This window comes from Barbus barbus (assembly GCF_936440315.1).
Source record: "Barbus barbus genome assembly, chromosome: 14".
Classification (NCBI taxonomy): Eukaryota; Metazoa; Chordata; class Actinopteri; order Cypriniformes; family Cyprinidae; genus Barbus; species Barbus barbus.
Window position 1 is genome coordinate 3928352 of NC_136742.1, and position 15476 is coordinate 3943827.

General features: G+C 37.7%; 1 protein-coding gene across 2 annotated transcripts in view; it reads right to left on the bottom strand.

Moving 5' to 3' along the window:
* Positions 1–15476, bottom strand: part of LOC306880276 (unconventional myosin-VI-like) — a 58777-nt gene that overhangs the window by 6244 nt on the left and 37057 nt on the right. The window contains exons 18-32 of one of the 2 annotated variants that reach the window (XM_079433717.1): positions 14862–15032; positions 13763–13801; positions 13532–13625; positions 10504–10634; positions 10253–10330; positions 9790–9919; positions 9275–9365; positions 7830–7980; positions 7487–7695; positions 6288–6366; positions 5597–5757; positions 2214–2252; positions 1786–1824; positions 893–996; positions 225–356 (exon numbers count right to left, since the gene is read on the bottom strand). In XM_079433717.1, the coding sequence (XP_079289843.1) occupies positions 225–356; positions 893–996; positions 1786–1824; positions 2214–2252; positions 5597–5757; positions 6288–6366; positions 7487–7695; positions 7830–7980; positions 9275–9365; positions 9790–9919; positions 10253–10330; positions 10504–10634; positions 13532–13625; positions 13763–13801; positions 14862–15032 (1648 nt within the window). The remainder of the gene's footprint in view (positions 1–224; positions 357–892; positions 997–1785; positions 1825–2213; positions 2253–5596; positions 5758–6287; positions 6367–7486; positions 7696–7829; positions 7981–9274; positions 9366–9789; positions 9920–10252; positions 10331–10503; positions 10635–13531; positions 13626–13762; positions 13802–14861; positions 15033–15476) is intronic. The other variant, XM_079433718.1, reaches the window with a different exon arrangement.

The following is a 15476-nucleotide window of genomic DNA, read 5'->3' on the forward strand; positions in this document are numbered from 1 at the left end:
GTCCCTTAGTTATGTTTTGGGGCGTTAGTCAGCTGCTGGTTTATTTTTTAGGCCTTACTCACCTATGAAGCCTTGGCTTCCAATTATGTCGACTATTAAAAATAAAATAAAAAACCCACAGAAAAAATTATTTCTCACTATAGTATCTAATTTGCATTTCATCCTGACCCTAGATCTGGCTGATCTCAGGTTTTAAAGGAGATCTCCAGTGAGATATTTCTTACCATAGTCTGTGATGGCTTTTGGTGCTCTCTGCTCGTCCTGAGTGTTGCGTTTCTTGTTCTTTGACTTCCACGCGTGATAGACCTTCAGTCTGCGGTGAAACTCCTCACGACACGCAGCTAACAACTCGATATCTAGATGGATATTGTAAAAAGAAAGTTGGAAACTGAAATAAAACCGACATTTACATCATCCACAATTTTATCAATACAGAATTAAGTTCATTTTAAGATGATAATGTGGAAGTAACAAATGAAAAAACTTTTTTTCCCCCATTAGATTATATGCTATGTTTCTGGTTCATAAGCATAAAAAAAGTTTTCACTATTTGTAACATTTAAAACAAAAAGGTTCAAATTTCAGATTTGGGTTCATGACTGAGCTTTTTCAGATGGTCAGATTAAGCTGAAGCACACAAGATGTTCTTTGAAACTTCAAATGATGGATCACATGATCATCAGGATTTGTCTGTGGCAGCTTGAGACATACCAAATAATGTATTTACTTGAATTGTTCTTCTGAAAATATAATTTGTAAAGAAAATATCTATGGATAAAAATGCAAATAGAAGCAATTTCATGTGTGGTTTGGACTCTTAGACTGCTGTAAAAAAACAACAATATTTCATATTCATATGCATTCATTAAAAAACAAACAAAAAAATTCTTACCACAGGATGTATTGATGGTGTCCCGCAATTCAGCATATTTCCACTTGCTGAGTTCATATTTCTTCACATCAGCTTGACCATTTGTGGCAGAAACCTGTGAACTTCTTAACACCCCAAAAAAAAAAAAAAAAAAAAAAATAGTTTTAATTTCCTACTGATCTGACTCTTTAGGTCATTGCACATTGAGTCCGAAATTTTTCGCACGTTGAAAAATAAATACGACCTCATGTAGTTTCAATCATGTTTACACACTGCCTCCAAAACGTTTGACCATCATAAAAAAATTCGGATCAGGTTCGATTTTCTGCGTTTTCGCATCAGTAACAAGCATTTTGATAGGAAAGGATGACGAATACGAAAATTTCGGATTCAGTGTACTGTTTTGACAAGGTACAAAAACAACAAACTTACCAATTAAAAACATAAAAGATACTATACAGTATGTATGTACTGTATAGTACCTTTTATCTTAATTTTAATTACTGAAATTTACAAAAACCCTTAATTTATAAAACTTAATCAAACACATGCTAATAAACAGCATTATTTCATTATTGCTACAAAAATTTAATTTGAAAAGACCGATGGTATCAGAGATCTATACAACAAGCAATAACAGGAAATCAATTTCAGAAAAAAAATAAAATGAGCATTTAATTAAATTACAAGGAAGGAACATTAATACACAGACAGAAGTAATTAAAGAACAAGTGACTCTGGAATCATTTTGGTTAGGAAATATATTGTGATTGGACTGAGGATGATCAGAATGATTCAAAGTTTATGCAGTTTTAGGCTTCAACAAGGTCATTTTGTTTTTATTTCATTGAATAATGTTCTGATTTTTTTGGTTGTGTATATCTGTAGTGCCAACAACAAACCCTTCTACCCACCGAGCCAGAAGATCAGACATTTCCTTGGCCATTTCCTCCCTAAAGGACATGATTATTGGACCATGGTAGATGTTAGTATATTACGTCATCAGTAAACTGCTCACAGGATGTTCCATCTGTGCATTTGATAACTGGGATCCAATAAACTGCCACAAAGTTACTGTTTTGACGTAAATATGCCTGAACGTCTTGATTTATGGTGATTGTCTGGTGAGCCAAACCCCAGCGACCAAAACAGACTGTGAATGATTTCAAACCCTCTACACAGACTGCAAGCTAGATCCGTTTTAGATTCATGGTGCTAAATGTGAAAATATATGGGACTTTTTCAGAAAAAAGTTTACAAAGGTCTGCTTTTAAATTAACCTAAAAATGATCAGTAAAGAATAAAGATTTAAATAGGAGACATAGTAAAAAATGTCACCTACATGGTCAAGCTCTTGAGTTTTTGTGGTGGTGGTGCAACACTGTAAAAACAGACAGGAAGAGCATTAAATAGAGTGACGGAGAAACTAATCCAAGTCTCCGCCGGTGCTTAAACAAAATCCCACCACCATTAATGCTTTCTAAGAATGCTCCAGGTTCAAGACAAGGGAAAGGGGTCAAACCTTGAGGAATTCAAATATGCTCGACATTTGGACATATTTGAGTTCGTGAGTTTAGTGCTATAAAGTTCTATATAAAAAGAACAGCATTTATTTGAAATAGAAATCTTTTGTAAAATTATAAATGTCTTTCTGACTAACTTTTGATCAATTCACATGGATTCTGCAGCAAGGATTTGAATTATTATTACGAAAACAATCTTGTCTAAATTGTTACGTTATCTAATAAACATCTGGTTCTGTCTTGGCAGTCGACGTCCATTAGAACTGTGTGATTTTTCTTTGTTTTGACAGATGCTGCCATTAAGTTAAACTTGCATTGAACCCAGAACATTCCTTTAACTTGCAGCTATATGACTGACTGTGTTTGTATGACAAGAAACACTCTAACACAGAGGTCCCCAACCACCGGGTCGCGGCCGTGGAAGAGTTGCTACCGGGTCGCAAGAAAATTCTGGGAAAAATGTGTATAGATATGACACTCTGTTATTTATTCCGCATTAATGATTGCTCTAATTATTCTGTATTTCCATTGTATGCGATTGGTATGGAGTAGCAATTAGACAATTTCATGTAAATTAAATGCTTAATTAGTAGGGATGTGTAGTTAGATGTGTTTTTGTTTTCACTGAAGCCGGAGTTTGTCAAAATAAAAGGTTAAAAGTGCGTGTGAATTACTGACAGTTAGCTTTTTCAATGCAGTCCAAATTCAAAATATCTCTTTCAAGTGTAATAATTAGGAAAGAAGTATTGTAATTCCCCTACTGTAGTGTAAAGCAAAAATAATACAGGCTATGAAATATAATTTTCATTTATTTTACAGTACAATTGTTTTATAACACATTGCTATTACTGTCGCCATTGTTGTTGTTATTATTATTATTATATTCTAATTGGTTTGGGTTCCTAAAACAGCAGTGTGAATGTAATTTAGACTGAGACAGTATACCACAACTTAAAGGGGTCATTTGATGCTTTTTTAAAGATCATTATTTTGTGTATTTGGTGTAACAGAATATGTTGACTTGCTTTAATGCTCAAAAAGCTTGATTGAAAAACTCTACATTATTGTCGGTCCTCTATGCCCTGCCTCTCTCAAACGCTTCGTTTTCTACAAAGTCTGCTCTGATTGGCCAACTGGCACAGTGCATTGTGATTGGCCGAACACTGCAAGCACTCGTCGGAAATGTAACGCCCCTTTCCATAATCGTGAGCTTCAGCTTTCAAAATAAATGTAAAGACAGTTAATAATGTCCTTAGTTTTACCATCAGTTCAAGCCCGAGAGGGGAACAGTCGCATGACAGACACAGTGATGATGCTCGTATGTGTTTGCAGAACACATTGCGTGACCATGTCTCTCTCTCTCTCACACACACACACACACACACACACACACACGACGTGCAAAACTCCGTATTTGAACAGTCAATAGCAAATACTTAAACTAATAACAAAACATACTTACAGTCACTGATTCAGAAGCGCCAGATTGTCATAGCAAAGTCAGAATTACCTCCTCTTCTAGGTTCACGAAACTGTCGTCCATAAAATGCGTTGTGATAACATCTGGGTTGTGCTGTTCTGTTGTAAGTAATCTTAATGATTCCTAAATGCATCTACTTTCTGAAGGCCAAATAAAGAGCTTTTGCTTTCGTCTAGAAACACACAGCATCTCCCTGTCATGGCTGCATCAGCACTACTGCTGTAACTGAATCCACGCCTTCTTTCTTTGCATGAACATTTGCCTAAAAATCTGTGCTGAGCAGCTGGCCACCATCTTCACACAGATCTTCAACAGATCACTGGAGCTGTGTGAAGTCCCCTCATGCTTCAAACGCTCCACCATCATCCCCGTCCCAAAGAAACACAAAATTACTCCACTTAATGACTACAGACCTGTGGCCCTAACGTCTGTAGCCATGAAATCATTCGAAAGACTGGTTCTGGCTCATCTGAAGGACTCCACTGGACCCTTACTGGACCCCCTGCAGTTTGCCTACAGAGCAAACAGGTCTGTGGATGATGCAGTCAACATGGGACTGCACTTCATCCTGCAGCATCTGGACAGACCAGGGACTTATGTGAGGATCCTGTTTGTGGACTTCAGCTCCGCTTTTAAACACCATCATCCCGAACACCCTTCAGAATAAACTGACACAACTCTCCGTCCCCACCTCTGTCTGACAGACAGGCAGCAGTTCCTGACAGACAGGCAGCAGTTAGTGAGGCTGGGAAAATTCACATTCAACACCCACACCATCAGCACTGGAGCTCCTCAGGGCTGTGTCCTCTCCCCACTGCTCTTCTCCCTCTACACCAACGACTGCACATCTAAACACCCCTCTGTCAAGCTCCTTAAGATTGAAGACGACACCACACTGATCGGCCTCATCCAGGACGGTGACGAGTCTGCTTACAGACAGGAGGTTAAGGAGCTGGCTGTCTGGTGCAGTCTCAACAACCTGGAGCTTAACACGCTCAAAACTGTGGGCGTGTTTGAAGGAGCCGTTTTAGGAGGGCGTGGCAGAGTCTTAACTTTTATAAAGAATATCTCTGGTTTTGAGACTTTAGTCTTTGCAACTTCAGGGATCTTATCTATGCACAATCAGCTTGTAACACTCCAAAGAGAAAGGAAAACTTGAAATTGCATCATATGACCCCTTTAAAAGAAGGTTGAATCCCGTTAAAGTTCAGGTACAAGTCAATTCACTGACTTTTTTTCTGACTTAAGTTTTCTTAGTTAGGAACATGGGTTGGAGCTCTTAATTGTGAACTCTCAAAGTGCATTATATAGAACAGTTTAACTTTAAAATGTACAACATTTTCTTTTTTTTGCAATTCTTCATTTGCCTTTTTGTTTTTTTAAATATTGCATCGTGGACTTCATATCGCAATATTATTGTATTTTAAGATTATATATTATATATATTTTAAAGATTATATATATTATGTATAAATGTACCCCCCCCCCCAGCCGCTCTGCGAGAATATTTTCAAAACGTAACTGGTCCGTGGTGTAAAAAAGGTTGGAGACTCCTGTGTAAAGGTTACATGTATTGTATTATAATGCGTTTTTTTTCCTCAGCCCACTGGAGTAAGTATGATGTGAGATTGCTCTATGGGGCATGTTTAGCTGTAGGGTAAACATCTGAAGTGATGCTATTTGCTGGAGAGCTGGCAGCGGCATTCAGAGGGACGCAAATACCTGCGCAGTCCGGCCTCCACGGGCGTCTCCTCTGGGATGAGCTCAGCCTCGCTCTGAGCGATCCGCAGGGCCAGCTCTCGGTCTCGCCGCTCTTGCTCCAGCACGGTCTGTTGGCCCGCCTCCTGCTCCCTCTCCGCCTGCAGCTGCAGCTCCATCTCCTCCTGACAAACACGCCAGCAGAGACACTCGTCACAAAGCAAATCTGCTGCTCTATCAAAGTCTCATTACTAAAGGCCTGTTCACACCAACGCAAATGCAGGTGGCATTTACAGGACATGCTTTCAAACAGCTATTCAGATTTGGTTTGGATTCACAATGGTTATCAATCAACACCAAATACAAGAGTGCAGAGACAAGATAGCTGCTTCTGGATTCTTCCTCTGCAATAGGGTACTGCTCCAAATTAATGTATAAATATTTTCACAAGAGTTATGAGATTGGCTATACTGGAAATCATCATATGGAAAGACCTTTGCTGTTTGCCGCAAACATACAAGGCTAAATAATCTTATTCTCATAGGTGCAAAAACACAATTTTTAATAACAGCAATCCAAAATACACAGCTGTTAAGAAACATTCCTGGCCAGGAAATCGGCAGGTGTGACTAAAGGTTCATTTCAGACCCTGCTTAGGGGTGAACATGAAGGGAAAACGCAGAAGAAATAATGTGACGTATAAAGCTGAGGTCACCTGCAGTTTCCTCTCCTCCTCCTCTCTTTTCTTGCGCTCTTCCTCTTCCTGTTTCCTCTTCAACTCCATCTCGGCTTTCCTAAAACAGACAAGAAAGACAGAAGCTTCAGCAGAGCTGGATACAAAATCAGTGACAGATCTTTTCTTCCACATTGTGCTGTATATCAAAGTGAAAGGAGTTATCAGAAAAAAAAAAAAAAAAGTAGGGCACATGGTTCTGAGATTAAACAGACTCAATGATTGAAGAAGTCCGGCATACGTCACCAGAGAGAAGCCTGACATGTCACCGGAAGATTGAGTTATGATGTTTCAATTATAGTTCCATAAAAAACAATAAAACGTGTCTATATGAATAATAAGATCTATAAGATCTATACGCCGCAGCCATATCACCCTGTAGCCCAAGACTGGTTGCCCACTGAAGCTAAACAGGGTTGAGCCTGGTCAGTACCTGGATGGGAGACCTCCTGGGAAAACTAGGTTGCTGTTGGAAGAGGTGTTAGTGAGGCCAGCAGGGGGTGCTCACCCTGCGGTCTGTGTGGGTCCTAACGCCCCAGTATAGTGACGGGGACACTATACTGTCAAAAAGCACCGTCTTTCGGATGAGACGTTAAACCGAGGTCCTGACTCTCTGTGGTCATTAAAAATCCCAGGATGTCTTTCGAAAAGAGTAGAGGTGTGACCTCGGCATCCTGGCCAAATTTCCCCATTGGCCTCTGACCATCATGGCCTCCTAATCATCCCCTTACACTGATTGGCTTCATCACTCGGTCTCCTCTCCACCAGTAAGCTGGTGTGTGGTGGGCGTTCTGGCGCACTATGGCTGCCGTCGCATCATCCAGGTGGATGCTGCACATTGGTGGTGGACGAGGAGACACCACCCCTCACAATGTAGAGCGCTTTGAGTGCTTAGAAAAAGCAGAAAAGCGCTATATAAATGTAATGAATTATTAATTATTATTATTATGATGCATTTGACCTGAGAGCTACAGCGGATAGATTTTCAGTGATTTGCTATTGGGTGACTATTGCAAGAGTCATATGTACTTTAATGATAGTTTGATGGTGCTTTATGGTCCTCGTTTGCTTTTATTATACAGAAAATACTGGCTCGTATATGATTCTGTTTCACAGAAAAAAGTAATCTGGGTTAGGAACGACATGATTTCTGTGATTTGTTAATCCTGTTGTATACTCACAGGCGTCTTTCCTCTTCCTCTTGTTTGCGCTTTTGCTCCTCTTCCTCGCGTCTCTTCCTCTCTCTTTCCATTTCGTCTTGGATGCGTCTCAGACGCTCCATCTCCTCCTCCTCTTGTTTCTTCTTCTGCATGGTGCTGAGTAGCTCCTGCGAGCGTGTGACCAGAGCCTGCTGCTCATGGTCGATGTCTATGCGGGTCATTACAGTGCTCTAGAGAGAGAAGACACAGGACAGGATATGGTTCTTCATCTACAGCTCTTGTAGGTTAAATGAGGAACAGGGGTTTTCAGAAATATGCGCTGGACGTGTTCAGGACAGGACTTTTCTTTCTCTCTGATACACACCTTTATCTTGAGTATATGGGCGTTGATAGAGGAATCGAGTTCCTGCATGTGTTTGCTCATCTCCTGTTTTCCCTCCTTTAGTCCAGACACCACCTCATTCAGCTTCTCCATCCTCTTCTTCAGGTTACATGCCTTCACCAGCCCATCGATCCTAACACACACACACACACACATTAATGCTTTTCACTCCTACTCGAGTATTCCTGCGGTTTCACACGCAGCATCTGTGACGTCTTGATGATAACCACAGAAAGTCATTTCAGATACGCTACTATTCAAAAGTTTTGGAAAGACATCGCTTTTACTTGCCAGAGTTACATTTATTTGAATCGACTGAATTACAGCAAAAACTGTAATATTCTATAATAACAATTTTGATATATAGTTTAAATTGTGATGGAAAAGCTACATTTACTGTAGTCTTCAGTGTCACATGATCCTTCAGAAATCATTCTAATATGCTGATTTGCTGCTCAAAATACATTTCTGATTATTATCAGTGTTGAAAACTGTTGTGCCGCTTGAAGAAACCCCTATAAATGTTTTCAGGATTCTTTAATGAATAGAATGTTCAAACAAATTCTATTTTTGTCCAAATGTTAATCAACTTAATGCATCCTTGTTAAAAAAAAAAAAATTAAATCTTTAAAAAAGAACCTGACCTCAACGTGTTAATGTAATTAATGTCGGAGGAGTTTGCGTCAAGTTACCAAACAAAAATGTAACCATGTTTACTTTTCAACTCGTCATTTAAAATACTGGATTATATAGACCAATTTCGGTGTTAGAAAACAGTGATGATGTTTTTGGTAGAAAATGGCAATTTTAACGTAGCAGTCTATGGAAGCCATGAAATGAAAGAAATACAAAATGTCATTTTGAGTTTATATTTCAAAATTCTGACTTTTTTTTTCTTCTCGCAATTCAGAGATTATATCTCACAACTCTAATACGAAAAATCAACTCGAGTCAATCTCTCTTTTCCCCTCGGCTCAGAATCATGAGTTTATATCCCACACTTTTTCCTCAGAATTGACAAATTCTCAATTGTTGGGTTAAATAGAGTCCGAACTAGGAGATATAAACTTGCATTTGTGAGAAAAATAGTCAGAATTGTGAGATAAATTAGGTAAATGTTATGTAAAATGTTATAGGTTTAAATAGTATTTCATGCTGTAACTGTAGGGCTAATAAAATATGTCCCCTATGAATGGCATCTGTGAATATTACGTAGACCTAATGTTTAAATCAAATTCATGCACAATACACGCCTAGCTGCAAGTGACGTAACTGTGACGTCTACTACTCCAAACTGGTCTATATAAATGTACATGGTAAGCGATTGCATTACAAAGTTACTTATAGTTAGTAGAATGTCTAAAGTGGACTATCGAAATAAAGTGTAACCCTAAGAAACACTAAAGAGGAGAGGAAGTGTCGCCCACCGAGGTTTGTGTTTCCTCTTGCACAGCCACATGCGAACTGTCTTCTGCATCTGGATACATGCTTTGGCTCGGTACAGCATCTTGTTTTTCACTGACAGAGCACAGAAAAAAAACATTAAACAACTCAAACGGAGGGCATAGATTATCATTTTAGTGATTTTTCATTTATGTAATTATATACTGCCTGTAATTACTCTTGTATTTTTTCATTAATTCTATATAGAAAAATATATATTTTCTTTTTTTTAAAAAGCAGCCAACAAGCACAGGGTATCGTTTTGATTGCATTCTATTTAAAAAAATAAAATAAAATAGAATAGTGTTTAAAAAGCATCCCAAGATGCATCTCCTGATGTCTATGTAAGTCTAGAGTGTGCAGAGATTGAATCTAAACGAAGTGTGGACCAATGAATAATTGTTTTCCCCTTCTTCTTAATTTCTGCAGAACTGGTTCCCTTCTGTATGTGTACATAAACAGGTCCTACTTAAAGGGCAGCAATCAGTTAGTTACGTACGTTTAATGACGGACAGGGCGCACCACTGCACCTTCTTCCAGCGGCTGCAGATGAGCCATTTATTGACACGTTTCACCAGTTCGGCCAGATGATCGGGATCTGACTTCATGATCTGATCGAACTCCGCAAACTGAGTAACATCAAATCAGTCAATAATTGCATGAATTTATGGTCACAATCAGAAACAGGAAAAGGGAATAAATAAGATTCCCATCACAGAGATATATTAGGATGAATTCAATCAGAATTAACAGATGGGTTGGTTATACTGTAAATAAAAATAAAATAAAATAAATTATTAAATAAAAAGAACATTGTGATATTATTAGGACCAGTCATATTTTTCAAATTATACTTTACACCATGATGTTACACTTTTCTTTATCAAAACATAGTTTGTACTTTGGGGTAAAATATGACCTTCATGAGACATAAAACAATTCATATAAGGAAGATACATCACCTTTCCAGGTCTGAAGAAAACTTTTGTCAAACCAAATTTATAATCATTTTCATTCAGGCCGAGCGCTTTGAACAAAGCCTGTTGAGGAGAGGGAAAAAACATATATGCTTTTCATTTTTGAATAATATTACAGAGTGACAACTTGTTATTACACTCAGTAGTAGTTGTGGGAAACCTTACCAGCACACAGAACAAACATCACGCAGCACATTTACACACTGACGGTGTTAATGTCCGCATGTAACACGCACCTTGCAGAAGAGTCGTGGGTCGAGCCGGGTCAGTTTGGCGGGCATGTACTGCTTGTACATGTTGTAGAGCTCGTGGAACGGCGCTCGAGAGGGGAAGCCGCCCTGCATCAGATCCAGTACTGACACCATCCCTGAGCAGAAACAAACACAGCAACTCTCAGACACACAGTCAGAGAACAGACAAGCAGCACACATGCCAATGAGAATATTGATAGATTTGATCCTGAAGCCAAGAAAGCTTTTGACATGCAGCTGTCTACTTGCAAATTCTGACTGGGATGTCAATTAGATTTGATTTTTTTGATAGCAAAGAAGACTCTTTTTCCTTTGACATTTAAAGCCGTAGTCCGTAACTTTATTTAGTAAAAAATTATCCGAAATCAATATTTGAGCAAGTACATAACCAGCCAGTGTTCAAAACTATCACCTTACTTTAGCCCGATTCACAACGGTTAGTTTATAATAATGTTTTGCTGCTGCACGTTAATGAAATTAAATTATATTCCAGTTTTAAATGTGCTTCTGATTACAGATAGCCTGGGATTACTCAAGATTTGTATTTTAAAGAAAACCAGTTCAAAGGGAGCACTTTTTGGGTTAAAATAATTTCTTAATATGAAATTCGAATGGCTTGACAATTAGATTAAACTGTACAGAAATTGATATCTACACGTTAATACACACTATACTCATCGTCACGCAGTGCTGATGTTGTTAACATTAATAATTTGAGAATAAAGTATAACAATAATAATAATTTGTACGGTCTGATGTGATATGAGCTAACCGATTGTTAGATTTAATCACCGTTGGTAGCGCGATTTATGGTAATGTTTTTTCCTCAGTTGGTCAGAACAAACGTGGCAGACTTGTTCAGATGACAATATACTTATTTGAGTCATATATTCCAAGACATAGGCTAGAATCTGTGATTGCGAAGTACAGTAAACATCCATACCGGTGCGGTGTGGTGACATTCACCTCAAAACATTAGATTCATCCACGCTGGAGCCGTGCCGGAGCACAACCCACACAAGCCAGATAATTCCACAAGCAGCTGCAATTCCAGGTTTTCAAACAGAGATGGCGACAAAGAGGCAAAACGTACGGACTGCAGCTTTAAATAATTTACAATCTTGTTGAATTTTAACTCTACTATGCCTGACAAGTTGAAATAAAAGCTTTACATATATAAGTTTATTGAACCTTTAGTCAAAATCTTTAAAAAAAAAAGTTGCGTATCGTATTGGATACATCAGGCTTTTATGTAGTATGGTATAGTGAGAATATGGAGTTAAAAAAAAACAAAAAAACACCACCACCTCAATATTAAGAGGCACAAACTAAGCAAAAAACATGAAATAAAATCTTTGCAATTTGGTGCAGATGCTAATATTTATAATAATTATGTGGACAGAAAGTAAGATGAAATTCTGACAGCATGTAATGTAAATTAATGAGATCTTTTAAACAGTATTTGACTACTTCAGACTACAGTAACAGGCTACCTACATGAAATGCATATAAATATCACAGAGCTCGACATTGACACTTGACATTGAAGTGGATTTTACTTGCCTGACCGGACAAGTAACCTGATTAAAACGTCAATAACAAACAATAACTAGGGCAGCACTGAAACTCTGGCGATCAATGAGTCAGTGAGCCATTCAAAAAGATTCAAAAAGTCACTTGCCTCTTTGAATGAATCAGCTGTTTGAACGAATCGGTTGAATCAATGATTCACTCATTAAGACAGTGACTTGCCGCCACCTACTGGTGGTTCGGTTTCATGTTATCATATGTTAAAAAAAGTTATTATTAACATTATGCATTTATAATTTTACTGTGTAAATGCATTAATGGAACCTCTTATCTTCATTAAACAGTCTGAGTAAATACATCTAAATGGCATTTACGATGCAGTGGAAAGATGGGAGTTTGTTTGTACTGTAACAACTCTACAGTGTCTTATTATTATAACTGAATGTATTGATTCAAATTTAAGAATTTTACATAAATGATGACATGAACATTTAATAAGTCTAGGAAAATATTGCCCTTTAGTTAAAAAGTGTCCTAGAAAATCAATTTAAGGCAAATATCACAAATGCGCTGATCAAAATATTGCTTCAAAATAAATTACATTTACGCCAAAAAAAAACAGAAGCAGCTTTTTCTCCCCCGAGTAACTTTTTTACTCCTACTCCGAAGGACAAGCACAAGTCAAGACTTAATGTCGAGCCCTGTATCAGTTGTTACTCTTTACCTGCCAATATAATGTCTTCGTCAGATGATATTTAAATGATTATTTTTATTATCAAAGCTCTGTAGTTTTGTTAATTGTGGGAGGTAAAACATAATGCAGTGCAATACTATTATGACTGAGAGATTATTAAATAAACGTTCTTCAAAATTTGAACAGGATAAAAAAAATAAAAATAAGTATGGATAATTAAAGGGAACTTATTATGCAAAATCCATTTTACATGGTGTTTGGACATAAATATGTGTTGGCAGTATGTGAACACACCCACCCTACAATGATAAAAATCCACCCACTCCTTATTTTTTAATCCCCATTAACCCAAATCAGTCTCATTAGGCAAGCGGTTTTGATTCTCAAAGCAATATGACATCACATTGTTTTGGCCCCGCCCACGGCCGTTGACTTTCCGCCATCAGCGATTGTACACACCATTAAATAATGAGTAGTTGACACACTGCATGCCCATGAGTTTCCCTCCCTCATCATATCATAATAAATGTCACATTAAACATTTTTCATGTAGTCGGTTAATTAATATGAGGTCATAAAAGCTGCACTCATAATAAATAGCTACTGAAAGGCTGTTAAAATAGATTTTTGCATGTCACACCTCAGGACACATCCATTTAAGCTTGAACTTGAAAGTGCAAATCAAAATCCTGTAGGAAACAATGCAATGAGACTGGTAGCTCCGTGTAATGTGTGCAGGTACATCATGCTGCACTGTGTGTGTGTGTGTGTGTGTGTGTGTGTGTTAACCTGAGCACTGTAGTTGAGACAGAATCTGAGCGCCCTCAAACCGATGGCTGACCATCTTCAGATTGGGCTTCACACAGCGGACAAAACTTGAACCCTGAAACACAGCACAATCATGACCTGCTGCAATTCACAAAAACAAGGCATCTGTTTGAGCTAATATATATATATGTGGTAACATTTAGCTATAACTGAAAACAACAACACAAATCAACGTTGGGCTTGATGACTCACAGTGCTGTGCAGCTTGTCCAGAAGAATATTCAGTTGTGTCTGTAAGAGAAAAATACACACACACATACATATATATAGATATAGACATATATATAGATATTAGGGGTGGCACGGTACACAGATGTCATGGTTCGGTACGTACAACAGGAAAAAAAAAAGAAATCTGTACTATGCTCAGTTTCTTTTCATTTATTTTGAACAGACAGTAGTGCAAATTAAAAAAGAATTCCACCTAGATGTGAAAATACTAAATATTATTACGTTATATATATAAAATCAGTATTGTTTTCATTGTGAGCGTGCACAAATAAAAGCAGACCTTTATACAGTGATTATTAATAAGACAATAAGTGTTTAAAATTGATTCTGCTGGTATAAGGAACTGCTGAAGTGATTGCGCTGGAGCGCACGCACAGAAAAAACACATCCGTTCCAGCATTGCTAACTTGACGGTGCAATTGGTACTTTATCAAACTAAAATGCAGCGAGCCAAACATCAGCCTCTGTGTCACCGTTCGAACGCAACTGAAGTACAAAGCTTATCATCTACATAATAAATAATAGTTTAGCATTCAGATACGTTACATCGCAAATATGGAAATATTATAGAATATTATAAAGATAGGCACTGAAAAGATACATAAAATATATATACATAAATTCTATATATTGAATCTGCTTAATAATGTTCTTAGTCTTTCCTTCCTGTGTCAGAACGGCCCATAGGGAATATTAAATGCCAGATACAGTTTATTGTGTTATCAAAATAAAATACGCACACTTCCATCTACATCATATTACAATATAAACACCATAACGCACTGACTGTCCATACAACATTGTCATAATTCATCAGTAGTAGATCATTAGCAACTGATTTTTGCAAACTGCTCTGAAATCGCAAGCCTGCAGAATGAGCATGACTTTGAATGTGCAGTGCTCATATTCATTAAAGTTTAACAATCACAATTCCTCTTTTTCTGTCCCCAAGACTTCTTCAATGGGAATGAAGACCTTCGTTATACCATTTAAGTTTCAAGACTTTTTAAGAAACTGCAGGAACACTGAACATGTCTGTTGAAGAGACTAAGAGACTGACCTTGAATTTGTTGCCTACACTGATGAAGCTCAGTTTGCCGGCCTTCTGCTTGGTGTCTTTGGAGTTGTTGGAGTTCTCGAAGAGCTCTCCGATGAATTTATCCTTCGACTCGCTCACCAGACTCGCCAGGGACGTGTGAAGAGCGTCGTTATTCTTCTCCACAAACCGAGTCTGAAAGAGAGGGAAAACGGTTCACATCAAATACAACAAATCTTTCAATTCCTTCTCTAGAAAGCAGGTAAAATGCAGCAGTTACAGCAATATCAATATTTATAAGAAATTATAAATTATTACACGAGGTTGTGCATTACAGTGATGTGCATAAAACTTCCCCAATCATGGTAAAATCTCAGTATCACACACTTATACAGTTTATCTGTCAAATTTAATACAGCGTATTAATATTGAATATGCGGTCGTATGTGTTCCTTATTTATACCCGATACATATGCTTTTTTTTTTTACTGCATCCTGTGTCTAACAGACTCACTGGCCATCGTTTGTCATGTTGAGATTATAGTCTCGGCATCTACAATGTAGTTTTTCTGTTTCATGTACCCATTTTTATTTCAACTGTTATTTTTAACAGTATTCAAAGATAAAGAATACATTTTA